The sequence below is a fragment of the Crinia signifera genome, chromosome 2, assembly GCF_055691185.1.
Source record: "Crinia signifera chromosome 2, ASM5569118v1, whole genome shotgun sequence".
In the NCBI taxonomy this organism is placed as follows: domain Eukaryota; kingdom Metazoa; phylum Chordata; class Amphibia; order Anura; family Myobatrachidae; genus Crinia; species Crinia signifera.
Window position 1 is genome coordinate 283,421,151 of NC_139218.1, and position 24,428 is coordinate 283,445,578.

Genomic DNA, 24,428 nt, shown 5'->3' on the forward strand with positions numbered 1-24,428 from the left:
ACTTAGTGAGAGAAGTTATAGGGGAGAGGAGCCAGGCATGATGGGAATTGTAAAGCTTTAGAGAATTGGTGGCTGGTCCTCTGAATCTGCCTACAACCCCGATGTTAACCCTGTGGGCCCAGGAACCTTGAAGAAAGGGAGTTAACCGAAGGTAGGTTTTACCATAACTCCCATTTTTCCATACAGTGGAGGTGCTTGAAAGCTGGCATATCTCCACCCTGATGAAGCTTTCTCCTAGGCAATATGCAATGAGTTTGACAACAAAGTATCTGCCACCCAGGATGGAATCTCCACAGTGCCATCAAAAGGAGTGTCAAACTGCCAAGCTGGCCAATGTAAGTCACCTGATTTCATGACCTAGCTTTTAACCAAAGGAAATAAATGACTTTACTGAAATTGCTAGAATGTTGTTTCCTACTATCTGTGATATGGACCCTTCCTACAACCAAGCTTCTAATTGAGTGTATGGACGTAATTGTCCCTGTATTTGCAGAAATATTTCAATAATCTTTCCTGAACCACGAATGGATGAAATTGTTATAGCGTGTACACACGGTTCAATAGTCTATTTTTCTATTCAATTTTGCTTATATAAGCAAAATCGTATGGAAATCGAATGCATTCAAATTCGATTTGATCCCCATGTGTGGCCCCATGGCATCGAAATCGAATAGAAAAATAGACTGTGCAGGCAAGTCTATATAGTACAGATCTGTAGTATATAGTCTAAATCGAAAGTGTACCAAGAAAAGATTATTGAGAAAATTGTTGCAACTCAACTGGAAACCCACCTGACAAATCATGACATTTATGATCCATTCCGGTCAGAATTCACGACAGGACAGGAGACATCCTGTACACTATTGAAGGTGTTAGCAGAGCTCCTGGGATAGGGCCTATTAACCATGCAGCTGCAGAGTTCGGTGGGTGCACTGCAGACTTCTGCTGCGACAGCAATGGTAACACTTGGATCCCAGTAGTAGTACGTTTATTTATAAGGCGCCGCAAAGTGTCCGCAGCGCCGTACATAGCAAACAAAAAACAAATGACAAGGTAACGTACAAGGTGTGTTGAAAAATACAGTATAAATAGGGGTATAGCTGGTAGAAATAAAATCAGCATCAGTTTAGAAGTAGGTGTCAAAATTGTCGAGGAGACTGAAGATGAAGTAGAGGAAGGGAAGAACAGGACAGGAGGACAGGTGAGGTAAAGAGGTAGGGTGAGTACGTGAGGCAGGAGGACCCTACTCATAAGAGTTAACATACTAAAAATAGGTGGGTGGACGAACGAAAAACAACAGGATAAGTAGGAATGGAGGGGAACGGAGGCAGGATAGGAGGATCAAAAGAGGTTAGGAGGAGGGATAGGCTAGTCGAAAAAAGTGAGCGCTTGAAGGAGGTAAGGGAATCAGAAAGCCTGATGGGTGGCGGGAGGTTGTTCCAGTGCAGGGGGGGCAGCGCGAGAGAAGTCTTGGACACGGGACTGTTTATCTGCGAACCACACATGTGCTGTTCTACATGTATGTGCACCTTCAGGTCTTGAAGACTGGAGGCAGCAACTCCAGTGCATCGGCATTGACATACAGTATGTGTTCAGTTAAAATATTTTGTCTACAAATAAATACATATATAGTAATAGATGGAGGATGACATTATTTTTCGTTGTTTTAAGTTTTGATTCTTCACTAACACACTCTGAATAATACCATCTTCTGAGATGTACCCCTTTCCCATTCATAGTTAAATGGCAGCACTTATATGTGATTTGTGATGTAATACCTAGCATGCCCATGTATTTAGCTATAATGCAATCATTTCACTAGTATCAACATATTTTATTTTACTTTGTAGGATGAGGGCAACATGTAAAAGTATGGCAACATTAGATTATATTACACCCGAGGAAGCCAACGTGACAATATGTCTGTCTTCACATATCAGCTAGTCCTCCCAGCATACTGGAGGGTCACAGTTTGCCAAACATTGTATTCAACTGTATTTAATAGTTACTTGTGGAAATTACAACTACAAAGAGAAAGCAAGAATGGACATTTCACCAATGAGTTCTTCAGGGAGTAAGGAGACTGTTGTAATGATTGTCTGTGTGAGACCTAACAACCTGCAAAGAAAGGAGTATAAATCATTTATGATCATAATCCATAATTTATGTTTATTATTATTTTTTTATCATTAAAATTACTATTTTTTTAACCCAGAAACATGAGTAGGTTATAAGTACTTCATCCGGAATCTGGATTGTCAAGTTAAGAAGGTAAGTCGCTGTAAAAAAATAGTGCTACGTACAGTATTGCCACAAATGCAAAAATTGTATTTTCTGCCAAAGGGAAGATATTTTTTTTTTACCGAAAACCATAATCTGGAAAAAAAAAAACAGATATGGGGTCTGTATACCTGACACCATATAAGCAATATCAGTAATCTTCAGGGCTCTATAAAAAGCATTTACATACAGTCTTCAATACTCTCGGGGCAGATGTACTAAAGGCCCCCATACACTAGCCGATTTTGGTCAGATTTCGGCCAGATCAGTCGGATCTGGCCGAAATCGGACCAAAATCGGCTAGTTTTGATGTCCCCTCAGATCCGATGCGCGGTCCCGTGCGCATCGGATCTGCGTCGGGTGGTCGGACCTGCTGCACGTCCGACCACCCGACTTGGGACCTAGTGGGGCGGCGCGCGGCGGTGGAGGGAGCAGGGGGGGCTGGGGACGCTGCGGGGGACACAGGCGGCATAGAGCCGGGCAGGGGGAGCCGGGAGCTGTCAGTACTGAATAAAAAAAAAAGCCCATACAATGAATGGGCGGCCTGTGATTGGTTGAGCGCTCTCTCAGCCAGTCAGCAATTGGCTGAGAGAGAGCTCAGCCAATCACAGGCTGCCCATTCATTGTATAGGCTTTTTTTTCTAGCACTGACAGCTCCCGGCTCCCTCTGCCCGGCTCTATGCCGCCTGTGTCCCCCGCAGCGTCCCCAGCCCCCCCTGCAGCCCTGCTCTGTAGCCCCCCCCCCCTGCTCCCCGGGTTTTTTACATGTGATAAATCGAGACGATTTATCACATGTAAAAAATGGCACATCAAGTGCCAATCTAATCAAGCTCCCCCGGGGAGCAGCCGGGGAAGCTCAGGGGTAAGTCGGGGGCGACTTGTCCTAAGGACAAGTCGCCCTAGTGTATGGGGGCCTTAAGTCTTTGATGGAGATAGAGGGGTCTATTTACTAATTCTTGGACGGAAATATTGTACCAGCCAATCAGCTCCTAACGGCAATGCCAGTTAGCAGCTGGTACTGTTTCTCCATCCATTTTATCTCCACCCAAAGCTTAGTAAATAGACCCCAAAGTTTCAAACAACCAGCTTGTAATTGTTGTTTTTCTAACTCGGTCTATAACATACAGTACAGTTAGGAGCTGTTTATCTGGTACTTTATCTCGGCTTAGGACATCTGCCCCTATATTTCATAAAACACAAAGATAAAGTGCAACATTTGGCGCTAATACTATAAACATGTAAACCACACTTATAGTGGGCCATTAAAATGTTTTCTATATGAAGAGGTAATTGCTGGATTAATGTCTCACCAAGTTAGAAGATGTGCTGGTAAAAGAGGTTCCTGCCTTGATCCCTCGGATATAGTAAGCGCAGATTTTACAGACTTAAAATTGGCTTCAATATCTCTCTTTAGAACATCTAGATACGGACTTCCACTAAAATAACTGAGAACCTTCTAGAACAAAATCAGAACACAAAATTATCATCCAAAACAAGGAAATATCGTGAGGAATGTATGTTCCTACATTCAAGCAATTTTGCACTTTACATAAGGTGCATGCCCAGTGTGTATGCCAAGTGATCATGCACTTTATGTAAAGTGCATAAGGTGCACACTAAGCGATTTTCACTGGCCCAGCAATGTTCACAGGGGGGGGGGGGTTAACCAATTCCCACAGCTCATGCATGGTGGCGAGTAGCTGACATCCGGTGATGTTAGCTGCCCGCCCCCGGCACCTACGTCACTGGATCATTATCATGGGTACGCCCAGCGTTTTTATGGGAACAAACACTCTGTTCGCCAGGGCCAGTCGCACCCGGAACATGCGCAGAAATGTGCAGTATGAAAACATTGCGCACCATTGCTAATTTGCTACAGTGCGCATGGACCAGAATAAGGTCCAATTTCACATTTTAGGGCTGCAAGTATACATTATGCCACGCAGGACCCCCAATTCACATTATGACATACAGTGTCCCTAAATCATATTATGCTACATTACAGTGTTGCCCCCAATTCATATTATGCCACACTGTAGTACCTTAACTTTGTATTGTTTTACAGTGCCCCAGTTCATATCATGTAACATAATTCCCTCCAGTTCATTTCATACCACATTAAAAAGAGCAGATTCAGGGGCATAACTACATATACTGTATAATGTAAACCCCAAAGCAAAAGTTTGTAAGAGCCCCTACGTACGACCCATTGGTGAGAGATATATATAGAACACATGTAACTTTCACAGGAATGGTGGACTCCATACCAGCCACACTCCCTGCACCTATGTCAGCTACCCATTTCACTCCCAATCCATCAGCTCTTTAACACATATAATATTGTACAATAGCTGTACGATTGTGAACAAAAATCTACGAGTTGGCATTAGAAAGGGCTGCCACAGGTGCAAGTTCGGGTGCCATGGCCAGCGTTTATGGCAACGGCATCTCACATCCTTCACAAGTATTTGGATTGACCCCTAAATGTTCACAAAACTACTCACGTACAGTACGGACAACTGATGAGCTACATATTTATGGCTTCCTAAGTGTTTCACATCATCCTCCAATTGTTGACTCAAAACCAGGAGCTGATTAAGTTTCCCAATATGAGCATAGTAATCTGCAGAAAAGTACAGTATTAGTGACATCAGAATAACAAACATCAATTTCACAATACATAGTTTCTATAGAACAATACTGCTGACTCCAAGCATTAGATGGCAGCTTTGCACGGTTCATAACACATTCCATGCTATTTTAAAAAGTATTTTTCAAAATTGATATTATAAATTATTATAGTTTCATTAATGCATTTGGCATTCAAAAACAATACAGTGACAAATCTTTATAAACTACTATGTTTGAGGAAACAGGGCCATGCCCTAGTAATGGGGGGTCCTAATGGAAGTGGCTTGATTGAGCCTCTTTCTCAAAATATATAATTAAAAATAGTATTCATGGCACCATGGTCTCTACAGGAGGGCAAGGGGGGGGGGGGGGGGGAGCAGGCAGTTGACCGGGACCCTGAGCAGATCAATCAAGCCTGGGCAATTTGTGGAAATTTCAGGTCATGCATATACTGTATATAAGCAAACCTGGGAGGGTATTACAGATATCATACTGGAAAGTTCCATAGATCTGCGGTGCGGACTGTTTGGGGCAGGAGCCTTGCTGAGACCACCGCAGGGTGGTCATCCATCTGTGGCTGATATTGCCAGATACCTTGCCGACCGCACCAGTTACCTGTGGCCGTGGAAATCTGGTCTTCCAAACCACCTCACAGGTACTCTTTCTGGGTAACATCTTTTGAAACTACAGAGTGAGAGTCAGCTGTGCTCTACACATAGGAGTACTTGATTATTTGTAACCCACAGACTTAAAACCAGAAAACGGTCTTGCTATCCTAAAAATCCCTCAGCCTTCTCACTTATCACCTAAAGGAGTTGTGCCTTTCACAATCAAAGGAGACTGGATAAAAGTTATCTGGCAACAGAGGCTCTATTGGAGTGGTCACCACTGGTGAGAACTGTGTGTGTTTTAAGCGGCATTGCAATTGCTTTGAAATAATAATGAATAATAATAATAATGATATTTATATAGCACTTTTCTCCCAATAGGACTCAAAGTGAAAGGAGAATGCACAATTAGAAACATTGTTCTCATATTCTGCTATTTGTTACATTGGAATTGTGTCCGACCTATGTCAGTGTTAAAGAAATGTATCTAATCAGAAAGTAATATTAATTTTGTTGTGTACTAATAAATGTATTTATTTAAATATAATTACGACAACTGTGCTCTCTTCTTTTATGTGATTATTTGACTACAGCAGCTTCACTGATGGCACTTCATTTTGCAGCACAGCACCGCCCCTCCCGCACTCTTTTCCCACCTTCTTGTGGTTGTTAGGCGTAAGGGGCACTAGTACTCATGGCCAGATTTCTCACAAGGCAGTACAGGCAGTACCTAGTGCCAGTGCCCTACATCCCAAAAATGGGAAGGTAGCAGTTCATATTGTTAGAGTCATATGCTGTATACCTCAGTACTATCTCCACTTGGAACTGGGTGACAGTAACTGGGCAGCACACTAAATTAGTGTAGACTGAGTTGCAGGCATTGCTAATTGAAAATGTTATATAGCACCACTTGGGGCTAATTGAATAGCCCCTGCAAACCATTTGGATACCCCTCCCTATCATTAAATAGACCCCCTTATATTTTATTACATATTATGGATTTGTTTTGCTATATCATTTTTTTTTGTCATTTCTGTAGTGGTATGGGGGTTCTTTGTAAGACTTTCCTTCTGCTCCTGTTGGTCTAGAAAGTTATTCATTGTGTGAATAAATCAGGAAGGGGGCTTGATATCCGTACCTTCCGTAGGACCCCATAAAGTCTTCATGGAGCTCGGCTAGTACTGGGGACATTATATGTAAAAGTGGCACTACTGCAGACATTGAGTATAAGGGGCACTTTGTAACATGAATAAGGGGCATTACTGTGTGACGTAACATGAAGGACACTTTATAAGGTTTAGTATGAATCAGGCACTATGGGTGGTGTAAAAATTGTGCTGCTCTTCTAATTTATATTGTGTATTTAGTGTTCATTCTAGCACCCGCCATATTTGAAAACCCATACAGTTCCTCTTCCCTGCCTGGGGTGTCGCTATCTGCTGTGGTGTTTCTAGCACAGGTCTGCTTTGCATATCAGTGCTGATATACAGACCACACTCTGCTAGAAGCACTAAAGCAGACAGCGACACCCCAGGCAGGAAAGAGGAACTGCATGGGTTTTGAAAGATGGAGGGTGATAGAATGATATATGACAGTCAGTCTTGGAAACATGGTAAAATGAAGACTGGTGTTGTGCCAGAAAATATAGAAAAAGATCAGGTTGACTTTTGAGATGGTTCACTTGACCAAGCAATCTGATTGAGTCTTGGGCTACTGTGTGTTCCCAGCCATAGGTGCCGATTCTGTGGGTGCTTGAGGGCCCAAGCACCCACAGAAATTGATGGGCACCCACCCGCTCAGCAGCGGCCCACACGCCCATGTCCCACTGCAATCCCCTTCCCTTGTCGCTGCCACAGGTACTGTGTGGGCATTTATGTATTTGGCACTGTTGCCATAATTTGAATATTGGAGACAACTGTGCTGCGTAATATAAAGCAGTAATATTTTGTGACCACGCCCATTTCCCATGAAGCCACTCCCCTATATTTTTGGCTTGAGCACCCACCAGCAAAAACATAAATCGGCACCTATGTTCCCAGCTGAAAGATCTGGTTGTGCCTTGGGCTCGGCTGTATAAATGACATGCCTGGCTATTGGTATATATTCTATAGCCAAGGGAAGACTTTGGTTTAGCCTTGAGATGGGCAACATCAGAATCAAAATCACTTTATTGGCCATGTATACTCTCGTATACTAGGAATTTTTTTGGATACGGTGCAGCTTCAAGCATGGTACAAGAGAGATGACAGGACATACATACATTGCATCAGTTGCACATACAAATGACAATTCACATGTTATGATTTGCAAAGTTAGATAGAGCAGTTAGGTGTTTAGATTAGCAGTATCTTAGAGTACATTGAGCTACATAAAAATACAAATACAGAAAGCGGTTATGTATTGGGAAAGGTAGGACATGGCTGATTTATTTGTTACCTGACATATAATATAAGGTTAAGTCTTGCAAGGATTTGGGACAGCTTTAAATATTGCTAATTTGTGTGGTTACTTTATTATTTTTCAGTATTATGTTAACAGCTACTTCTTTGATGTGTTTTTTTCTTCAACTTTTATTGTTGTTTCTCTTTGCATATTAATGCCAGCCCATTGAGAGTCAGATAGAGTATTGACTGGGGACTGACCCAGGGCCAGCTCTAAGAATAGGCAGCTTTAGGCAGCTGCCTAGGGCGCCGTGATCTGGGAGCGTCACAGAGTCTGCCTATCACTAAATCAAGGGCGTCTATGAGTAAGACATCCTTGTACTAATGCAGGTGTTGGCTTTGCAACTTCGAAAATGCCATCTCCTCACTTTCGTCTGGAAAGTTGGTGTTGGTGGCAGTGAGGGGTTGGGAAAGTTGATTGCCTATGGTTGCCTAGTTTTGCCTAGGGTTCCGAGAAGCCTTAGGCCAGCCCTGCTTGCAGTATCATTGTACCATTCCTGGATAAAGATGGTTATGTTTTACATATAGTTATGCCTACATTTTATACTTTAGTGAGCAGTTTATTTTTAGATTGGTCATTTGTAATGACTGCACATGTAGTATATACAAATTATGTTCCATTGCCTCTTACCATCCATTGGAGGCCGCTCCAAAATATCAACAGGCCTCTCATGTATGATGTATATCTCAACCCTTGGGAAAATTACTGATAACCCGGAGGTGTCAAGATAGTCCTGCAAAAATGGAGATGTATGACATGTACAATACAAGGAGAAGTCTAGGTAAATGTGTTACTGTATTTATTAGATAGTTACCTCTAGACATGGTGTTGGCTCCGGTAAGTGGATTAAACATTCTTTCATTCTGTCGACAAGTTCTGAACCTTAAATTGTAAGTAAAACACTAAGTTATGTTCTTAGGGCTTTTCAAGGGACTTAAAATAATTATATTATTCAGAGCAAACTAAGAAATAAACAACATACTTTACAGTATGCAAAGTTAAAGTAAATGAGACAACATATATCATATAAAACCCAGATGATAAAATGGGTAAACAGAGGACGCCTGGTATATTTAAAACAAAGGCTTCTCCACAAGTGATATTAGGAAGAGATGGATTTATTCTTTTTAGGTATTGACACTGGTAGTTGATACACACATTTCTAAGGGAATCAGAGATGTTTTAAGGCTAAGGGGGTTATTCAGAGTTCTCTGAAGGAGTGCGGAAATTGCTATTCTGTGATTTCCACACTTGTGCGCATAAGCGAGAACTTCAACTGCCATCTTGCCGTGACTGCAGTTTAAGTTGCGCCGGGGTGTCAATGCGACAAAGTGGCATTGTGGGGACAGGACATGGCATTTTCTGGATGCAGCCAGGGAGGGCTGGGGCAGCTGTTTCTAAGTATGATCCCACCTCCCTTTTCGGAAGGTTGTATTATAATCTCATGATTCTCCTGCAAACCATAACCTGCAAGATTATCTTTGAAAGTTAGGGTGTCTGGTTTAGCACATTTAATAAAAGTCTCTACTGGGGAATTTGAGTAGGGTGGATCAAAAGAGCTTTTCCTCTTTAGAACAGAATGAGAAGATTCTGCTGAATTTTGTTTAGCAAAAAAATATTTTAATTGCAATTATCAATAAAACTTAATTCAAATGCAAAGCTGAATGCATATTGCTTAAATGTTTTCATAAAGACAACCTGACTGCAAAACTGCTGTGGAAAAACTGCTGATTGCTGAAGTGCACTGTGTTTGTTGCTCACTGTTCCTTGATAGGTTAAAGGTGCATACACACGGGGGGGGGGGGGGGATATATTGCTCAGCCATATATTGCTTGCAATATATTGCTCAGTGTCTCCTTTTCATCAGCGACCAGAGATGGTCGCTGATGAAAAGGAACCTCTGCTGGGGGAGCCGCAGAGGTAATTAGCGATTTCAATGGGGCAGAAAACGGGAGCGCGCACCCGGCGATTTATCGCTGGGGCACACTTCCATCACTGGCAATATGGTCGCCTACGACCATATTCCCAGCGATTATAGCCCATATCGCCCCCGTGTGTACACAGCATTAGAATACCAAACTTGCATTTGAAATGAATTAATTAATTTTCTTTGGAAACATAAAAAATTGAAAATTAATTTCTATCTAAAATATACAATGCTGATCTGTTACATAGCTCACCTAATTCTTGAAATATGTCAGACTCTCCAAGGCATATATTATCTGCAACTTGTTCCTGTAACTGTTCACAAAGGCAGACAGTGTTACATAGAATACATTTACAAGCAGCAAATTTTGAACTTTAGTAAATACACCCTGTATCTCTCCAAGCATTGATGCATATGCCCTAGAGCAGTGGTTCCCTAACTCTGCGCCGTGGCACCCTGGGGTGCCTTAGAACCCTTGCAGGGGTGCCCTCGGTTTGTGGTTCAGGACCAATTCAAAATTATTTATTGTCAATTTAACAGGCAAATCCAGTGCTGGTGACTTTCAAACATAAAATATGTGGAGAAACAGAAGCAAATCCTGACCCTCACCACATAACTGACCCTCAGGATGATAGATTTTTTTAGCGGTTTTGTTTAATAATGACCTGTATGCTATGAGACAGAATAGTCTGGAATACACTGACATACTCTAGCATTGATAATGGTTTCCTAGGTAATGTCAAAGCTTATGTTTGATGATTAAGCAGAGTACAGATAGAGCCATCCTTTATAGCCCTTTAATAGGATTAAGTGAGCCAGAGCTGTCGGACTTATGGAGCCCACACACGCACCGATCCCGGCGTGCGTTGTGGGCTTAATTATCACACATAGCATCGCATCGTATGCCTTTTGCATAAGATGTGCATGCGATGTGATGCTATGCTAGAAAAAGCTAGTACAAAAAGTATGTGCAGCACATACTTTTTGTACTGTACGATGAGGTGCCGCGGGAGCGCGCACCCCATCGTACAGCATCGCACCGCCGGCAACGGTGCGTGTGTGGGCTCCTTAAGACCCTAAAGGTGCCCACACGCGCACCATTGCCGGCGGTGCGATGCTGTACGATGGGGTGCGCGCTCCCGCGGCACCTCATCGTACAGTACAAAAAGTATGTGCTGCACATACTTTTTGTACTAGCTTTTTCTAGCATAGCATCACATCGCATGCACATCGTATGCACAAGGCATACGATGCGATGCTATGTGTACTAGTTAAGCCCACAAACGCACGCCGGGATCGGTGCGTCTGTGGGCTCCATAATTCAGATCTGATCGCAGTACAAATTTGTTCTCAAAATGGGCAAAACCATGTGCACTGCAGGTGGGGCAGATGTAGCGTGCAGAGAGAGAAAAGGAGCCCACACACGCACCTTTGCCGGCGGTGCGATGCTGTACGATGGGGTGCGCGCTCCCGCGGCACCTCATCGTACAGTACGAAAAGTATATGCTGCACATACTTTTTGTACTAGCTTTTTCTAGCATAGCATCGCATCGCATGCACAAGGCATACGATGCGATGCTATGTGTGCTAGTTAAGCCCACAACGCACGCCGGGATCGGTGCGTGTGTGGGCTGCATTAGATTTGGGTGAGTTATTTTGTTTCTGTGCAGGGTAAATACTGGCTGCATTATTTTTACACTGCAATTTAGATTTCAGTTTCAACACACCCCACCCAAATCTAGCTCTCTCTGCACATGTTACATCTGCCCCACCTGCAGTGCACATGGTTTTGCCCATTTTGAGAACAAGATTGTACTGCGATTAAATCTAAATATGGGCCTTAATCCTCTGCTAATACCCTACTGTATTTTTCTGTGTATTGTATTGCAGCTGAGAACAATAGATGATAATAAGCCTTGGTGAGCCATGGCTTTCCAGAGAAGGCTATTTGAAGAAGGCTCCTTTTGTATGTCCAAAGCTGGGCACAAGCATTCATACTTGAGATGCAGTTGTTCTTATAATTGTACTGATTATTGAAAGTCTTAATGAACATACAGATGCATACATACAAACTACTAATATTATCCTTCTGAAAAAAACTACTGTGTACATAATCTACAGATATGTACACCGACCGTAGTGCATACATCTTGTTGTAAAACTATTAGGAAGAACATAAAACCAAACCAGCAGATAAGAGATGAGTTACAAATTATTATTATTTGTTTATTACACAAACATCATTCTAAACAAAATGATGTTCTATCTCCTATATATTTGGCTACATCTGTCACTCAAAGTGGGTGTCTGTGTCTATAACGCTCTGTTCCTGGACTTTCCTCTTAATGTGTGATTGCCTTCATCTGTGCTGAACACCTTTCTGAGAAATTCACCTGTTTAAAACAGGTGATGGCAATCATACATTAAGGGGAAGTCTAGAAACAGAGCATTGTGTCCCTCCTGGAGAGGGTCATGTTGGGAGGTATGTGACAGAGAACCAGCCCAGTGAGCCCACAGACAGTGCCAGACACCCTCTGCCTTCCCATGTTGCCCAGCACTGCTACTCCACAGCCACCAGGTGAGCGCCCCCCTCCCGTGATTTGCGGCAAAACCTCCCCCCCCCCGCGCCCCCCCCCTCCCGCGATTCGCAGCAAAAACACCCGCTCCCCCGCGACCCCCCCTACCGCGATTCGCAGCAAAAACACCCCCGCGACCCCCCCTCCCGCAAATCGCTGCAAAAAGAACCCCCCCACGACCCCTCCCGCAATTCGCGGCATAACCACCACCCCGCGACCCCCCCCCTCCCGCGAATCGCGGCAAACCCTCCCCCGTGACCCCCCCGATTCGCGGAAAAAACACCCCCCCCTGCAACCTCCCTCCCGCGATTCGCGGCAAAAAGAACCCCCCCGCGACCCCCCCTTGCACGATTGGCGGCACCCCCCCTGCGACCCCCCTCCCGCAATTCGTGGCACCCCCCCCCCCCCCCCCCCCCCCCGCGATTTGCAGCAGCCCCAGGATTAAATGGCACATGCAAAACACTGACATGGCTATGGTCGACAATGAAAAAGGTTGACATGAGTTTTTGAAGATTTATTTGTAATTTTTTTAATTTTTTCATATTCATTGTCATGTGTCGACATGGACACCAATGAAGTGGCACACTTATGTCAACATTTACATGTGTTGACCTTTCTGTGTTGATTTTTTTCTTGTGGCGATTCGCGTCACACCCCCCGCAACCCCCCTCCGGCGATTCGCGGCAACCCCCCACCGGAACCCCCATGAACCCCGCTCTCTCGCGATTCGCGGCACCCACCCCCCGCAACCCCCCCTCCCGCAAATCGCGGCACCCCCCACGATTCGCGGCAGCCCCAGGATTAAATGGCACATGCAAAACACTGGTACGGCTATGGTCGACAATGAAAAAGGTTGACATGAGTTTTTGAAGATTTATTTCATTTTTTGAATGTTTTCATATTCATTGTCATGTGTCAACATGGACACCAATGAAGTGGCACACTTATGTCAACATTTACATGTGTTGACCTTTCTGTGTTGATTTTTTCTTGTGGCGATTCGCGTCACACCCCCCCGCAACCCCCCCTCCCGCGATTCGCGGCACCCCCCGTGACCCCCCACCTCCCGCAATTCGCGGCAACCCCCCACCGGAACCCCTGTGAACCCCGCCCTCCCACGATTCGCGGCACCCAACCCCGCGACCCCCCCCCCCCGCAATTCGCGGCACCCCCCGTGATTCGCGGCAGCTCCAGAATTAAATTGCACATGGAAAACACTGACATGGCTATGGTCGACAATGAAAAAGGTTGACATGAGTTTTTGAAGTTTTTTTTTCATTTTTTGAATATTTTCATAATTATTCTCATGTGTCGACATGGACACCAATGAAGTGCCACACTTATGTCAACATTTACATGTGTTGACCTTTCTGTGTTGATTTTTTCTTGTGGCGATTTGCGTCACCCACCCCCCCCCCCCCCACAACCCCCACTCCCGCGATTCACGGCACACACACCTCCCCCGCGATTCTCGGCACCCCACCCCATGACCCCCCCTCCCGTGATTCATGGCACACCCCCGCGACCCCCCCCTCCCATGATTCGCCGCAACCCCCGCCCCGTAACCCCCCCCTCCCGCGATTCGCGGCACCCCCCCCACGATTCGCGGCAGCTCCAGAATTAAATTGCACATGGAAAACACTGACATGGCTATGGTCGACAATGAAAAAGGTTGACATGAGTTTTTGAAGTTTTTTTTTTCATTTTTTGAATGTTTTCATATTCATTCTCATGTGTCGACATGGACACCAATGAAGTGCCACACTTATGTCAACATTTACATGTGTTGACCTTTCTGTGTTGATTTTTTCTTGTGGCGATTCGCTTCACCCCCCCCCACCCCCCCGCAACCCCCACTCCCGCAATTCACGGCACACACACACACACCCCCCCCCCGTGATTCTCGGCACCCCACCCCGTGACCCCCCCTCCCGTGATTCACGGCACACCCCCCGCGACCCCCCCTACCATGATTCGCTGCAACCCCCGCCCCCGTAACCCCCCTCCCGCGATTTGCGGCAACCCACCCCGCGACCCCCCTCCCGCGATTCTCTGCAATCCCTCCCCTCCCGCGATTCGCAGCATCCACCCCCCCACAACCCCCCCTCTTGCAATTCGCGGCACCCCCCGCGACCCCCCCTCTTGCAATTCACGGCACCCTCCGCGACCCCCCCTCCCGCGATTCGCGGACACCTAAGTTGCAATACAGGGCATCTTTCATACAATTCTAACCATATTTCTCATATACAAACGTTCACAAATTAAGGGGGCGCAGCCCCTTACGACGGTGTGAAGAGCGCCCGTAGGGCGCGATGAATCACCTAGTATATATATATATTTATATGCATAGTACTCACATGCTGTACTTCCCCTCTGATGAGGACATCGAGCTGTGAACACAGTGAGAACATTTCTGATGCCACTTGCTTGTAATCCATTTGAATTGGTTGCAAAGGTTTCTTTACATTGATAATCACTTAAAAAGAATAGAAATGTTTATGAATATAGAACACTTACGACTGCACACAAACAGCAGTGCATTGCAGTGAAGGGCCATCAACTGTAGTACAGGTCCTGATTTAAGTTTTTGTATGGGAACAAAGGCCCTTATTCTGGTTCGTGCGGTAACGGCCGCATGCGGCCGTTCCGCCGATGTTTTCGGTCTGCGCATGTGCAGGCGAAATCGCCGCACACTTTTTTTGAACGCCGCAAAGGGGGCGGATAGGGGCGTGAGGGGCTACTTAGCCTCATTTCCCTATGCATACGCCCCGCGTTTCATGGGCGTTCCCATGCAAACGCGGGGCGTATGCATGGTAATGAGGCTGTGACGCTCGTGTAGGGGGCGGGCAGCTGACATCGCCGGATGTCAGCTGCCCGCCCCAATACAAGATTTCACACGGACAAGTGTCCGTGAGGTCTTGTGTTGCGGGACCTGGTGGAGCGTGCGGCCCTGCCTTCGATGGTCTGTGACCATCGAATGCAGGGGCTGCTCCCAAGGTGGAGGAGGCGTATCCCTGTCCACTTTCATACGGATCGCCACATATCCGCGTACGGACGGAGGTGGCGATCCGTATGCAAGGCGGGGATTCGTCTGTGCGGTCGGAGCCGCATATGCGGCTCCGGCCGCACCGATCAGAATAAGGGCCAAAATGTGTTTCATGCAGAGCTTGTTGTAACCTAACACAAATACAAAAAGGGGTAAACACACACATTTACATATCCTGGGTTAAATGTATGTGATATGCAGGCTGTTTAGGAATTGCTGTGAGTCTGTGCATATTTTTAAAGCAGCAATCATTTACAAGGCTATATCCACCTGGTTTTGCCGGGATGCAGTTTAAATCCCGGCGTTCAAAATCCTGACGCCGGAATCCCGACACTTTCTCCCCCCGTGGGTGTCCACGACACCCTCGGAGGGACAATAAATTAGTGTGCCGAGCGTAGCCCGCAAGGGGGGGGGGGGGCAATCCACGTCCCCCCCTTGTCGGGATTTCGGCGTTCGGGATTCCGACATCGGGATTTTGAACGCCGGGATCCCGACCGCCGGCTTTTCATGCCGAATCCTTTTTGCCTTGTAAATGATTACCACTTATAAAAAAATAAAAGGAATTCCCAAACAGCCTGCATCTTACAGACGGGATAGGGTCACTAGGTCTACAAGCATTAGGTCGACATGACTGAAGGGGGACATGGGTTAGGTCAACAGGGTCATTAGGTCGACAGTCAAAATGTTGACATGGGGTTTTTCACTGTATTTTGGAGCTGACATGTGCCGATAGGTGGTATTTCATGCCCTGCCATCCACTAGGGCATGGTGGGAAAATGAAATAGTGTGCCCGAAGCATGGCGAGCACAGTGAGCCATGTGAGGGGAACCGGTGCACTTTCGGGACAAAAAAAAGTGAAAAACCCCATGTCAACCTTTTGACTGTTGACCTTCCCCTTGTCGACCTAACGATTGTGTCATCCTAATGACCCTGTTGACCTTCAGTCATGTCGAGCTTCATTCATGTCGATCTTCAGTGGTCAACCTAATGCTTGTAGACCTAATTTCTGTCTATCCCTGGGCCTGAGTAGCATACAGAAGCGAAGGCAGCAGTCTATTGGTGATTGCTGGTCTGCGACTATATGGAAAAGCCACTGCAAACCATACTTGCCAATATGCTGGCTGCTCCCTCCTTTAGGAGGCAGCAAGCTCGGTATTCTGGGGAAATGGCGGAGCGGGGGCAGCTCCAAGTAGGGATGGAGCAGCGTGTCCCAGCTACACAATGCTGAGATTACAAGCATTAAACATAGAAACATATTATTTGACGGCAGATAAGAACCACTTGGCCCATCTAGTCTGCCCCTACGGGGCCACAATTATGCAATTCACCACAAACAGTCATAGGACACCCAGCTGCAGGGGCAGGAGATTTGCCAGGAGGGAAGCAGGCATCTGGCGCTGACCGGGAGACGTGCTCACTCTTCCATGGGGGCGGGAGCGCTACACCATTTTCAGTAGCCTCCTGGTCATTCTGGGAGTGTAGGTAAGTATGCTGCGATGGAGATCTCTGACCTCTTCCCTCCCACTAAACAGCAGCAACACGCCTACAATTTGACAATCAGAGGCTGTCACTGACCCCTCCACACCCTCTGAACAGCAGTAGACATCTTCCAGTGTCATTCAAGCGCAGAACAGGCCATGCATATGCGCAAAGTACCCAACATTGGTACATTGCGCAAATTAGCTCAACATTAACTGCACCTGAATGACTCCCATGTGTATAGGGTTATGGTAAATAAAACTATGTATACTATTAATATCTAGACTTATTCATAGAGATCCAGCACATGCCATAAAAAAATGCCATAAAAAATATTAAAAGGAAAACACAAAGCGTATTTTTAGCAGCAGCCATTTACGGTTTCATTAAATAGAGGATATAGGGGAATGAATTCTGTTTTATTTACATTATACCAAGCTAATATTCTATGCAAATCCCACTGCTCTTTCTATAACGGATGTTGCTCTCAATGTAATACAGCTAATAAAATAAATGCAAACAAAGACATACAATATCACAAGCAGCAAACCTTGCAGAGAATGCAAGATGCTGAGCCTGTCAATAAATAATAAACTACCTTTACAATGCGAGTGGTAGAGGCAGGGCTGGCGTAGGGGCTGTGACAGGCTCACAGCTGCCATCCTCACACAATACCCAGTGAGAGCAGAATTCTTCCAGGAGCAGCACAGACAGGAAGGGATCTATGCAGCATACAGCAAGGAATACTGCCTATTTTGTGTCTGTAGATACACAGTAACAACAGTATGATGCTACGGAGTTGGATGCTGCCCAGCCAATGGCAGCAAATCTTTTTCAGGGCTGTGCAGGAGACAGCTGTGTTCAGAAATGCATCTCTAGGAATCTAGGAAGGTGGGCTTGCAAGAGAATTAGCCAGAGATACAAGCTTTTTTTCTTCCATTAACAGAACATATAATAATATAACCTTCCAGAACATTGGGCCTTATTCAGAGTTGTACGCTAATGCAATTGCATTTGCGTTTTTTTTTAGGCTACAGAACTTATTATGTTAGTAAATCTGCCGCACAGGAATCAAGTGACGTCTGCTAAAGCCATTGCAATTCATTTTCAGTATGCGTATACATTTGCAGCCTATACGCAATAACGCAACTGCTTGAGTAGGTGTATGGTTATGCAGAGTGGACACAGCAGTAGCATAACTCCCAACAGTCTCGATTTTAGTGGGACAGTCCCGATTATCAGGGCCTGTCCCGCTGTCCCTCCCGCGGCCGGCAGTGTCCCATGGTGAGGGGGGGGGGGGCTGTTGGGAGTCCCCCATGTCGGCTGCTAGGCAGCGGGGAATAAACGCTGTGCGCATGCGCACAGCGTCTATTCCCCCAGCCAGGGGGCTGGGGGCATGGCTAGAGGCTCACAGAGACTCTGGGTCATACCCCATAGCGTCAAAATGGGGGCGTGGCCTCGCGGAAGAGCTGTGATATAGGCCACGCCCCCGAAAATTAGGCCACGGCCTCGAAAAATTTCGCATAAGCTATGTCCCGCCTACGGGAGCTTCAAAGTTGGGAGGTATGCAGTAGTGACACAAAGTGTCAGTGAATAATGAGTGCACCTGTGCACCTGCCAGGTGACCTGGAAAACATGAACTGTTGGGGGTACACAGGGTCGGATCCAGGAGAAAATTACAGGGGGGCACCATGATAGGAAAGGGGATGGGAGGGGGAGGGGGTGTTAGTGGTGCCAGAAACATAGTAATTAAGGCTCTAATGGTGAAGAATCTTCTTCTTAATTCAGTACGGAATTTATTTTCCTCGAGCCTCAGTACATGCCTGTGTGTCCTAAGTATAGGCCTGTTAGTGAACAAATAATCTCCAGTTCCATATGATTCCCAATCCTGTATTTAAACATACACAGTGGCGTAACTATAAATTTTGCTGCCCCCTGCCAAAAAGTTTGTGGCGCCCCCCTTGGGCTCCTCTCCAGCGTGTTTCCCCAGCATGTGCACATGCATAACGGAGAAGATGAAGCAGGATAGAGGAAGAGAGACCAGAATACACTGCTACTTCCTTTGGCTCCAATGCATCCCAGGCCACCCCAGCACACCCATCCGCCCATCCTGAACACAGTAGCTAATAGCTAGCTCTGTGTACAGTCAATTGAATCAGTGGGGGGATTTGTCGTCTCTGCCATGGCCGCACCTGCACTGCGGCTGACTCCCCTCCGGTGCTCAGCCAGTGGGCAGCGGCAGGCAGCAGCATGTCAGTGCGTCGAGCGGGTGCTGACGCCCACACAGACCCCACTGCCAATTGCTCCCCCAAGCAGCAGCTGGGGCTGCCTTACAGTAGTTACGCCACTGAACATACAGATGGAGCAGCCTTCATCCTTGCAGGGGCTGGCGAATCTATCGCCAGCCCCCGCCAGCGGCCAGCTCTCGCCAGGGGCATGCGCGCACGAGACGCTCGCACGTGCCTCCCTACTGACTTCCTCATACAAGCTAATTAAATTAGTCTGACATGATCTATTTTTGACGAACCCATGCTGAGCTTACTTATCACTTTCTCTAATTATTCCTTATAATATTTTCCCCACAATGGATGTAAGGCTGACCAGTCTATAATTTTCAGGGTTAGTTTTGCTACCTTTCTTCCATATTGGTACTACTGCACATTAGCTATGCGCCAGTCCCTTGGTACCGTCCCCGAGTTTATTGATTCCCTGAATATCAGATATAATGGTAGTGCTATGACAGAACTCAATTCTTTTAGTATCCTAGGGTGTATTTTGCCGAGATTTGTTACTATTTAGGGTCCATAATCTATTTTTGACCATTTCCTCACTCAAACATACAGTTTGGGAGCCATCAAAAGCCAAGCCTTTAATCTGTGGGAGATCTTCTGAAGATTCTTCCCTTGTAAATACCGAAACAAAAAATGTATTGAATAATTCCACTTTCTCTTTTCCTTCTATTACCAGAGTACCCTGCTTATTTTTTAGTGGTCCAATATTTTCCTTCCTTAACTGTTTCCCGTTTATATAACTGTAGAATTTTTTGGGAGTAGATTTGCTATCTGCTGCTATTTTACGTTCAGTCTCTAATTTAGCCATCTTGATTGTATTTTTACATTTCTTATTACATTCTTTATATGCGGCAAATGATATGGTGTCCCATCTTGTTTAAATGTTTTGAATGCCTTCCTTTTTTTTAGCTATTTCAAATTGGACTTTGCTGTTAAGCCACAGGATTCCTTTTGACATTTGTTCTTTTAGATACCCTAGGAATAAATTTATCAGTGCCCTCCAGCAGTATTTTTTTTTTAAGTTTTCCAGTTTTTATACTTTAAGGACTCCTCAACCTTACCAAAGTTTGCTTTTCTGAAATTTAAGTTGCTCCAATATAATTATTTTCGTTAAAATCTAAATAAAATGTGATCATATTGTGATCACTGTTCCCCAATGTCTCAATTATGGTTATGTTAGTAACAATGCCCCCTTTGTTGCTTATCAAGAGATCAGGATATTGTTATTTCTGGTTGGACTTTCAAAAAAATTGATACAAATAGTGGTCATTTAGGGCGTCCAATAAAACATTTCCCTTTGCAGTACTAGTTGACCTTTCCTTCCAATTTATTTCTGGGTAGTTAAAGTCACCCATAATAATAATGTCCCCTAAGTTGCCCGCTTTTCCCACCTGTAGCAAGGTCTTTTTCCTCCTCCTTATTTATGTTGGGTGGTTTATAACATGTTCCAACTATAAGTTTTTTAGCCCCTTTAATATTACCTGTGATTTCTACCCATACTTATGCTACCGACTCCATTGTGCTCTCGTTTATGTCTTCCCTTATGTAAGGTTTTAAGGATGGTTTAACATATAAACAAACCCCACCTCCCCTTCTACCTAATCTGTTTTTTTCTAAAAAGACTATAACCTTCTATGTTAGCCTCCCACTCATGTGATTCATCCCACCAAGTTTCAGTAATACCTATGAGATCAAAATCTTCTTCCAAAACTAGGGTCTCTAGTTCCCCCATTTTACCAGTTAACTAGAATTCAGATAAAGGCATTTCAGATCTAATTTTTCCTTTGCCTTTGTCATGTTACCTGTTACAGTTGTAGAAGGTTCCTGAAACGATAAATCAGTATCATGGACAATATTTGTTCTTGGCTGTGTGTCTCTCATACACTGTTCATATACCTTGTTCACTTTTTCCTCCCATCCACTTGCTTCCTCCACAATGTAGCTGTCTATGCCCTCTATTCTACACTTGTTTATTGGTTTAAGGTTTCTTACTATATCCTCCCCCCACCCTCCTAGTTTAAAATCTCCTCAAGCCTTCCCACCATTCTACCCCCGAGCACCCCTGCCCCCTCCTCGTTCAGGTGCAATCCGTTGCGGCAAAAGAGATGGTACATGCTGAGAGAGAGAGGAGAGCAGAGAGAGGGTGGGAATGGGATGAAAAATAGGCCATGGCGTTTAAAGTACACAGGTCCACCTTAGCGAAAAAAGTGAAGAATGTAGCTGTGCGCGTGCCTGAGACGTGCTCTGGGAAAGGGGTGTGGCCACTCAAAAGGAGGCATGTCCTTGAGTGTAGTGTACCACACCCTATACCGCTTCTACACATTATGCAACAAAATACTAGACCCCATTATACTTACCCCTTACACATGATGCTAAATGGAATGAGCCAAAATTCACATAATGCAACATGGATTGAGCCAAAATTCACATAATGCCACACGGATTGTGCCAAAATGTACATAATGCCACACGGATTGAGCCAAAATTTATATAATGCTTCACGGATTGAGCCAAAATTCACATAATGCCATACGGATTGAGCCAAAATTCACATAATGCTACACGGATAGAACCAAAATGCACAATAGGCTTCATAAACAGGAACATTGAGCGCCAAAGGCACGTATAAAAAATTGACACCATAATGCCCATTACATGTTAAGCCACACATCATAATATCCATTAGGTATTATGCCAAACACCATAAAGCATATTAAAAATTAAGCTACATAAGTGCTGCTTACCTACATGCTAATTGCCAAGGGTTCCATGCTAATTGCCAGTGGTTTCATGCTCGTTGCCATGTGGGATTACATGCTAATTGCCAACGGTGAATACATGCCAGCGTAACTGGGGGACAGCTGCCACCGGGCAGAAGTGACAGCCGGGCAGAGAGCGGGGGGCTGCCCAGCTGAATTCAGAGAACTGCAGGTCCCGGCTATTTGAAATAATACCCCTTAACACACCAGAAAATGCATGAACTTACCAGGGAATATGATCCCAGGATCATGCAGGGACATTCCCAGGTTGGCCCCTTTTACACCAGCCTAGTCCCTACATTTTCTGGTGTTAGGGGGAGAGAAAACACCCCCCCCCCTCCTTCACTCTTTTAACCAGCTATATTGTTTAACCGGCTATATCTTCAAAACCATTTACAGTATCATATTGAAGAACTTTTGGGCTTCGAATGACCCATATGGACCAGCCTGGTATCAGATTGAAGGCCCAGTGATTTTGGTTCGAATGGGATCAACCACAAGCTTCTGTAATGCCGGGGGGAGGATGGCAGCCATCGCAACCGGGTGGGAGTCAGAGTTAGCGGGTCCCATGTTATCCTATGGGGAAAACGTTCCAGCTCTGCCCGGTGGTACCTCTGGTTCCCGGGGGGGGGGGGGGGGGGGGCTAGCGATGCGGGGCTCGTTGGAAAGTCCAGTTCCTCATCTATAAAATGAGCTATTTCAGAAATTACACATACCCAGGTGCCCCTTCCCTGAATCTGCCCAAGGGGGTACAGTCTATTTTTCCTTGCCCAACCTCACAGGGCACCACAGCGGTATTACAAGCAGGGTAAACACTGTCCAATTTTGGCTTAATTTACAAACGATTTTCACCATATAGTCAAATCATACTTACCTACTTTTCATTTCACCTCTCCGGGAGAGGCCCGGAGAGGCAACCCATCAGAGGGGGGTGGGGCAATGGGCCACATCACTTGGCCCTGCCCCAAAACTCTGCGGGCCGCTGAGAGGGGGTGGGGCTTAAATGTCGCTACCGCGTCATTTTAGCCCTGCCCCCTCTCCGCGTACCGGCAATTTGCGGTAATAGAATCAGCAGGGAAGGGGGTTGCGGGGGCTCTGGCTGGCAAACTGGAGACTTGACCACCTTCCTGGAGGGCTGGGGGACAGACCCGATTTTAGGGAGGGTAGACAAGCCTCAGTCAAAATTGTAAGCCAAAATCGCACTGTGTGTATGCACCTATTTCCTATGCGAATATATTTGGAACTAAAAACAATGATGAAAGCTGATGTGAAGATAACAAGAGCATCAGGGAAGAGGCTATATACAGGGCGGTATTTATTTTTGCTCACACCAATAAAGCTGTATATTTGGTTGACATTCACAATGTCAGCATGATAATGTTGGCATTTACCATGTCGACACTGAAATATTGGGTACTTGTTTCCTAGCACGGCGCCCATCGCATACCGTATTTAGTGGTATGCGATGCAATATTCCCGTTAAATTAACAGGAGTGCTTGTACAATGAAATATCGCATAGCATCGCATGCCATCAAATGGCATGCGATGCAATGCGATTTTTAATTGTACAAGCACCCTGATGGGTGCTTACAATGTTAAATGCGCCCCCATTGTCAACAACACCCCCACTCTCAACGGCAACCCGAAGCGTGGCGAGCGCAGCGGTACGTGTCCTCCGACCTTTTCATACCCCCACTATCCACGTCGGTGTGGAGTTGATTTTAGATAGTGTGGCAAGCGCAGCGAGGCACCAAGCCCGAAGCGTTGCGAGCCCCGCGAGGGGACGCCAAATACGAGCCCGAAGGAATACATGTAAATACTAGTCCGCGAGAAACACATGTAAAGCCGACGCGGAATACATGTAATGTAATAGATGTCCGCTCGCCACACTATCTAAAATCAACTCCACGCCGACGTGGATAGTGGGAGTATGAAAAGGTCGGAGGATGCGTACCGCTGTGCTCGCCACGCTTCGAGTTGGCGTTGATAGTGGAGGTGGCATTGACAATGGGGGTGCATTTAACATTGTAAGCACCCATTAGGGTGCTTGTACAATTAAAAATCGCATCGCATCGCATGCCGCTATATTGCATGCGTTGCGATTGCATAAGATGCACTTCGATCAAAGTCGGGGGCGCCGTGCTAGGAAACAAGGACCAAATATTGTCATGGTCAGAATTATGACACTATGTAACGCTTATGCACCATGACAGTGAATATCGTCATACTGACTGCTACTGGTAATACATATTGAAATCAGCAGTGCACATAATAATAAATTACACTGACTGTCCAGCTGCATCAAGAATAACAGGTACCCATGACAATGTACCCACACCCAGGCACTGGTAGCACCTCGCTGTTATTGGAGGAGAGGGAGTCCGTGTG

At 45.6% G+C, this 24,428-nt stretch overlaps 1 protein-coding gene across 3 annotated transcripts; it reads right to left on the reverse strand.

Annotated features, from left to right (window-relative positions):
* Nucleotides 1–1,982: 1,982 nt before the first annotated feature.
* Nucleotides 1,983–24,357, reverse strand: LOC146057475 (uncharacterized). Of its 3 annotated transcripts, none has more exons than XM_083168747.1 (8): nt 24,330–24,357; nt 14,822–14,940; nt 10,142–10,202; nt 8,776–8,843; nt 8,592–8,694; nt 4,785–4,903; nt 3,591–3,736; nt 1,983–2,118 (listed from the first exon to the last, which is right to left on the reverse strand). In XM_083168747.1, the coding sequence occupies exons 1-8, from the start codon at nt 24,340–24,342 to the stop codon at nt 2,025–2,027; spliced, it is 723 nt and encodes a 240-aa protein (XP_083024873.1). In that variant the 5' UTR covers nt 24,343–24,357; the 3' UTR covers nt 1,983–2,024. The 3 variants fall into 3 exon arrangements, with proteins under 3 accessions (XP_083024873.1, XP_083024874.1, XP_083024872.1); XM_083168748.1 differs by lacking the exon at nt 24,330–24,357 and adding an exon at nt 22,914–23,585; XM_083168746.1 differs by lacking the exon at nt 24,330–24,357 and adding an exon at nt 17,588–18,421.
* Between the last annotated feature and the right edge of the window lie 71 nt (nt 24,358–24,428).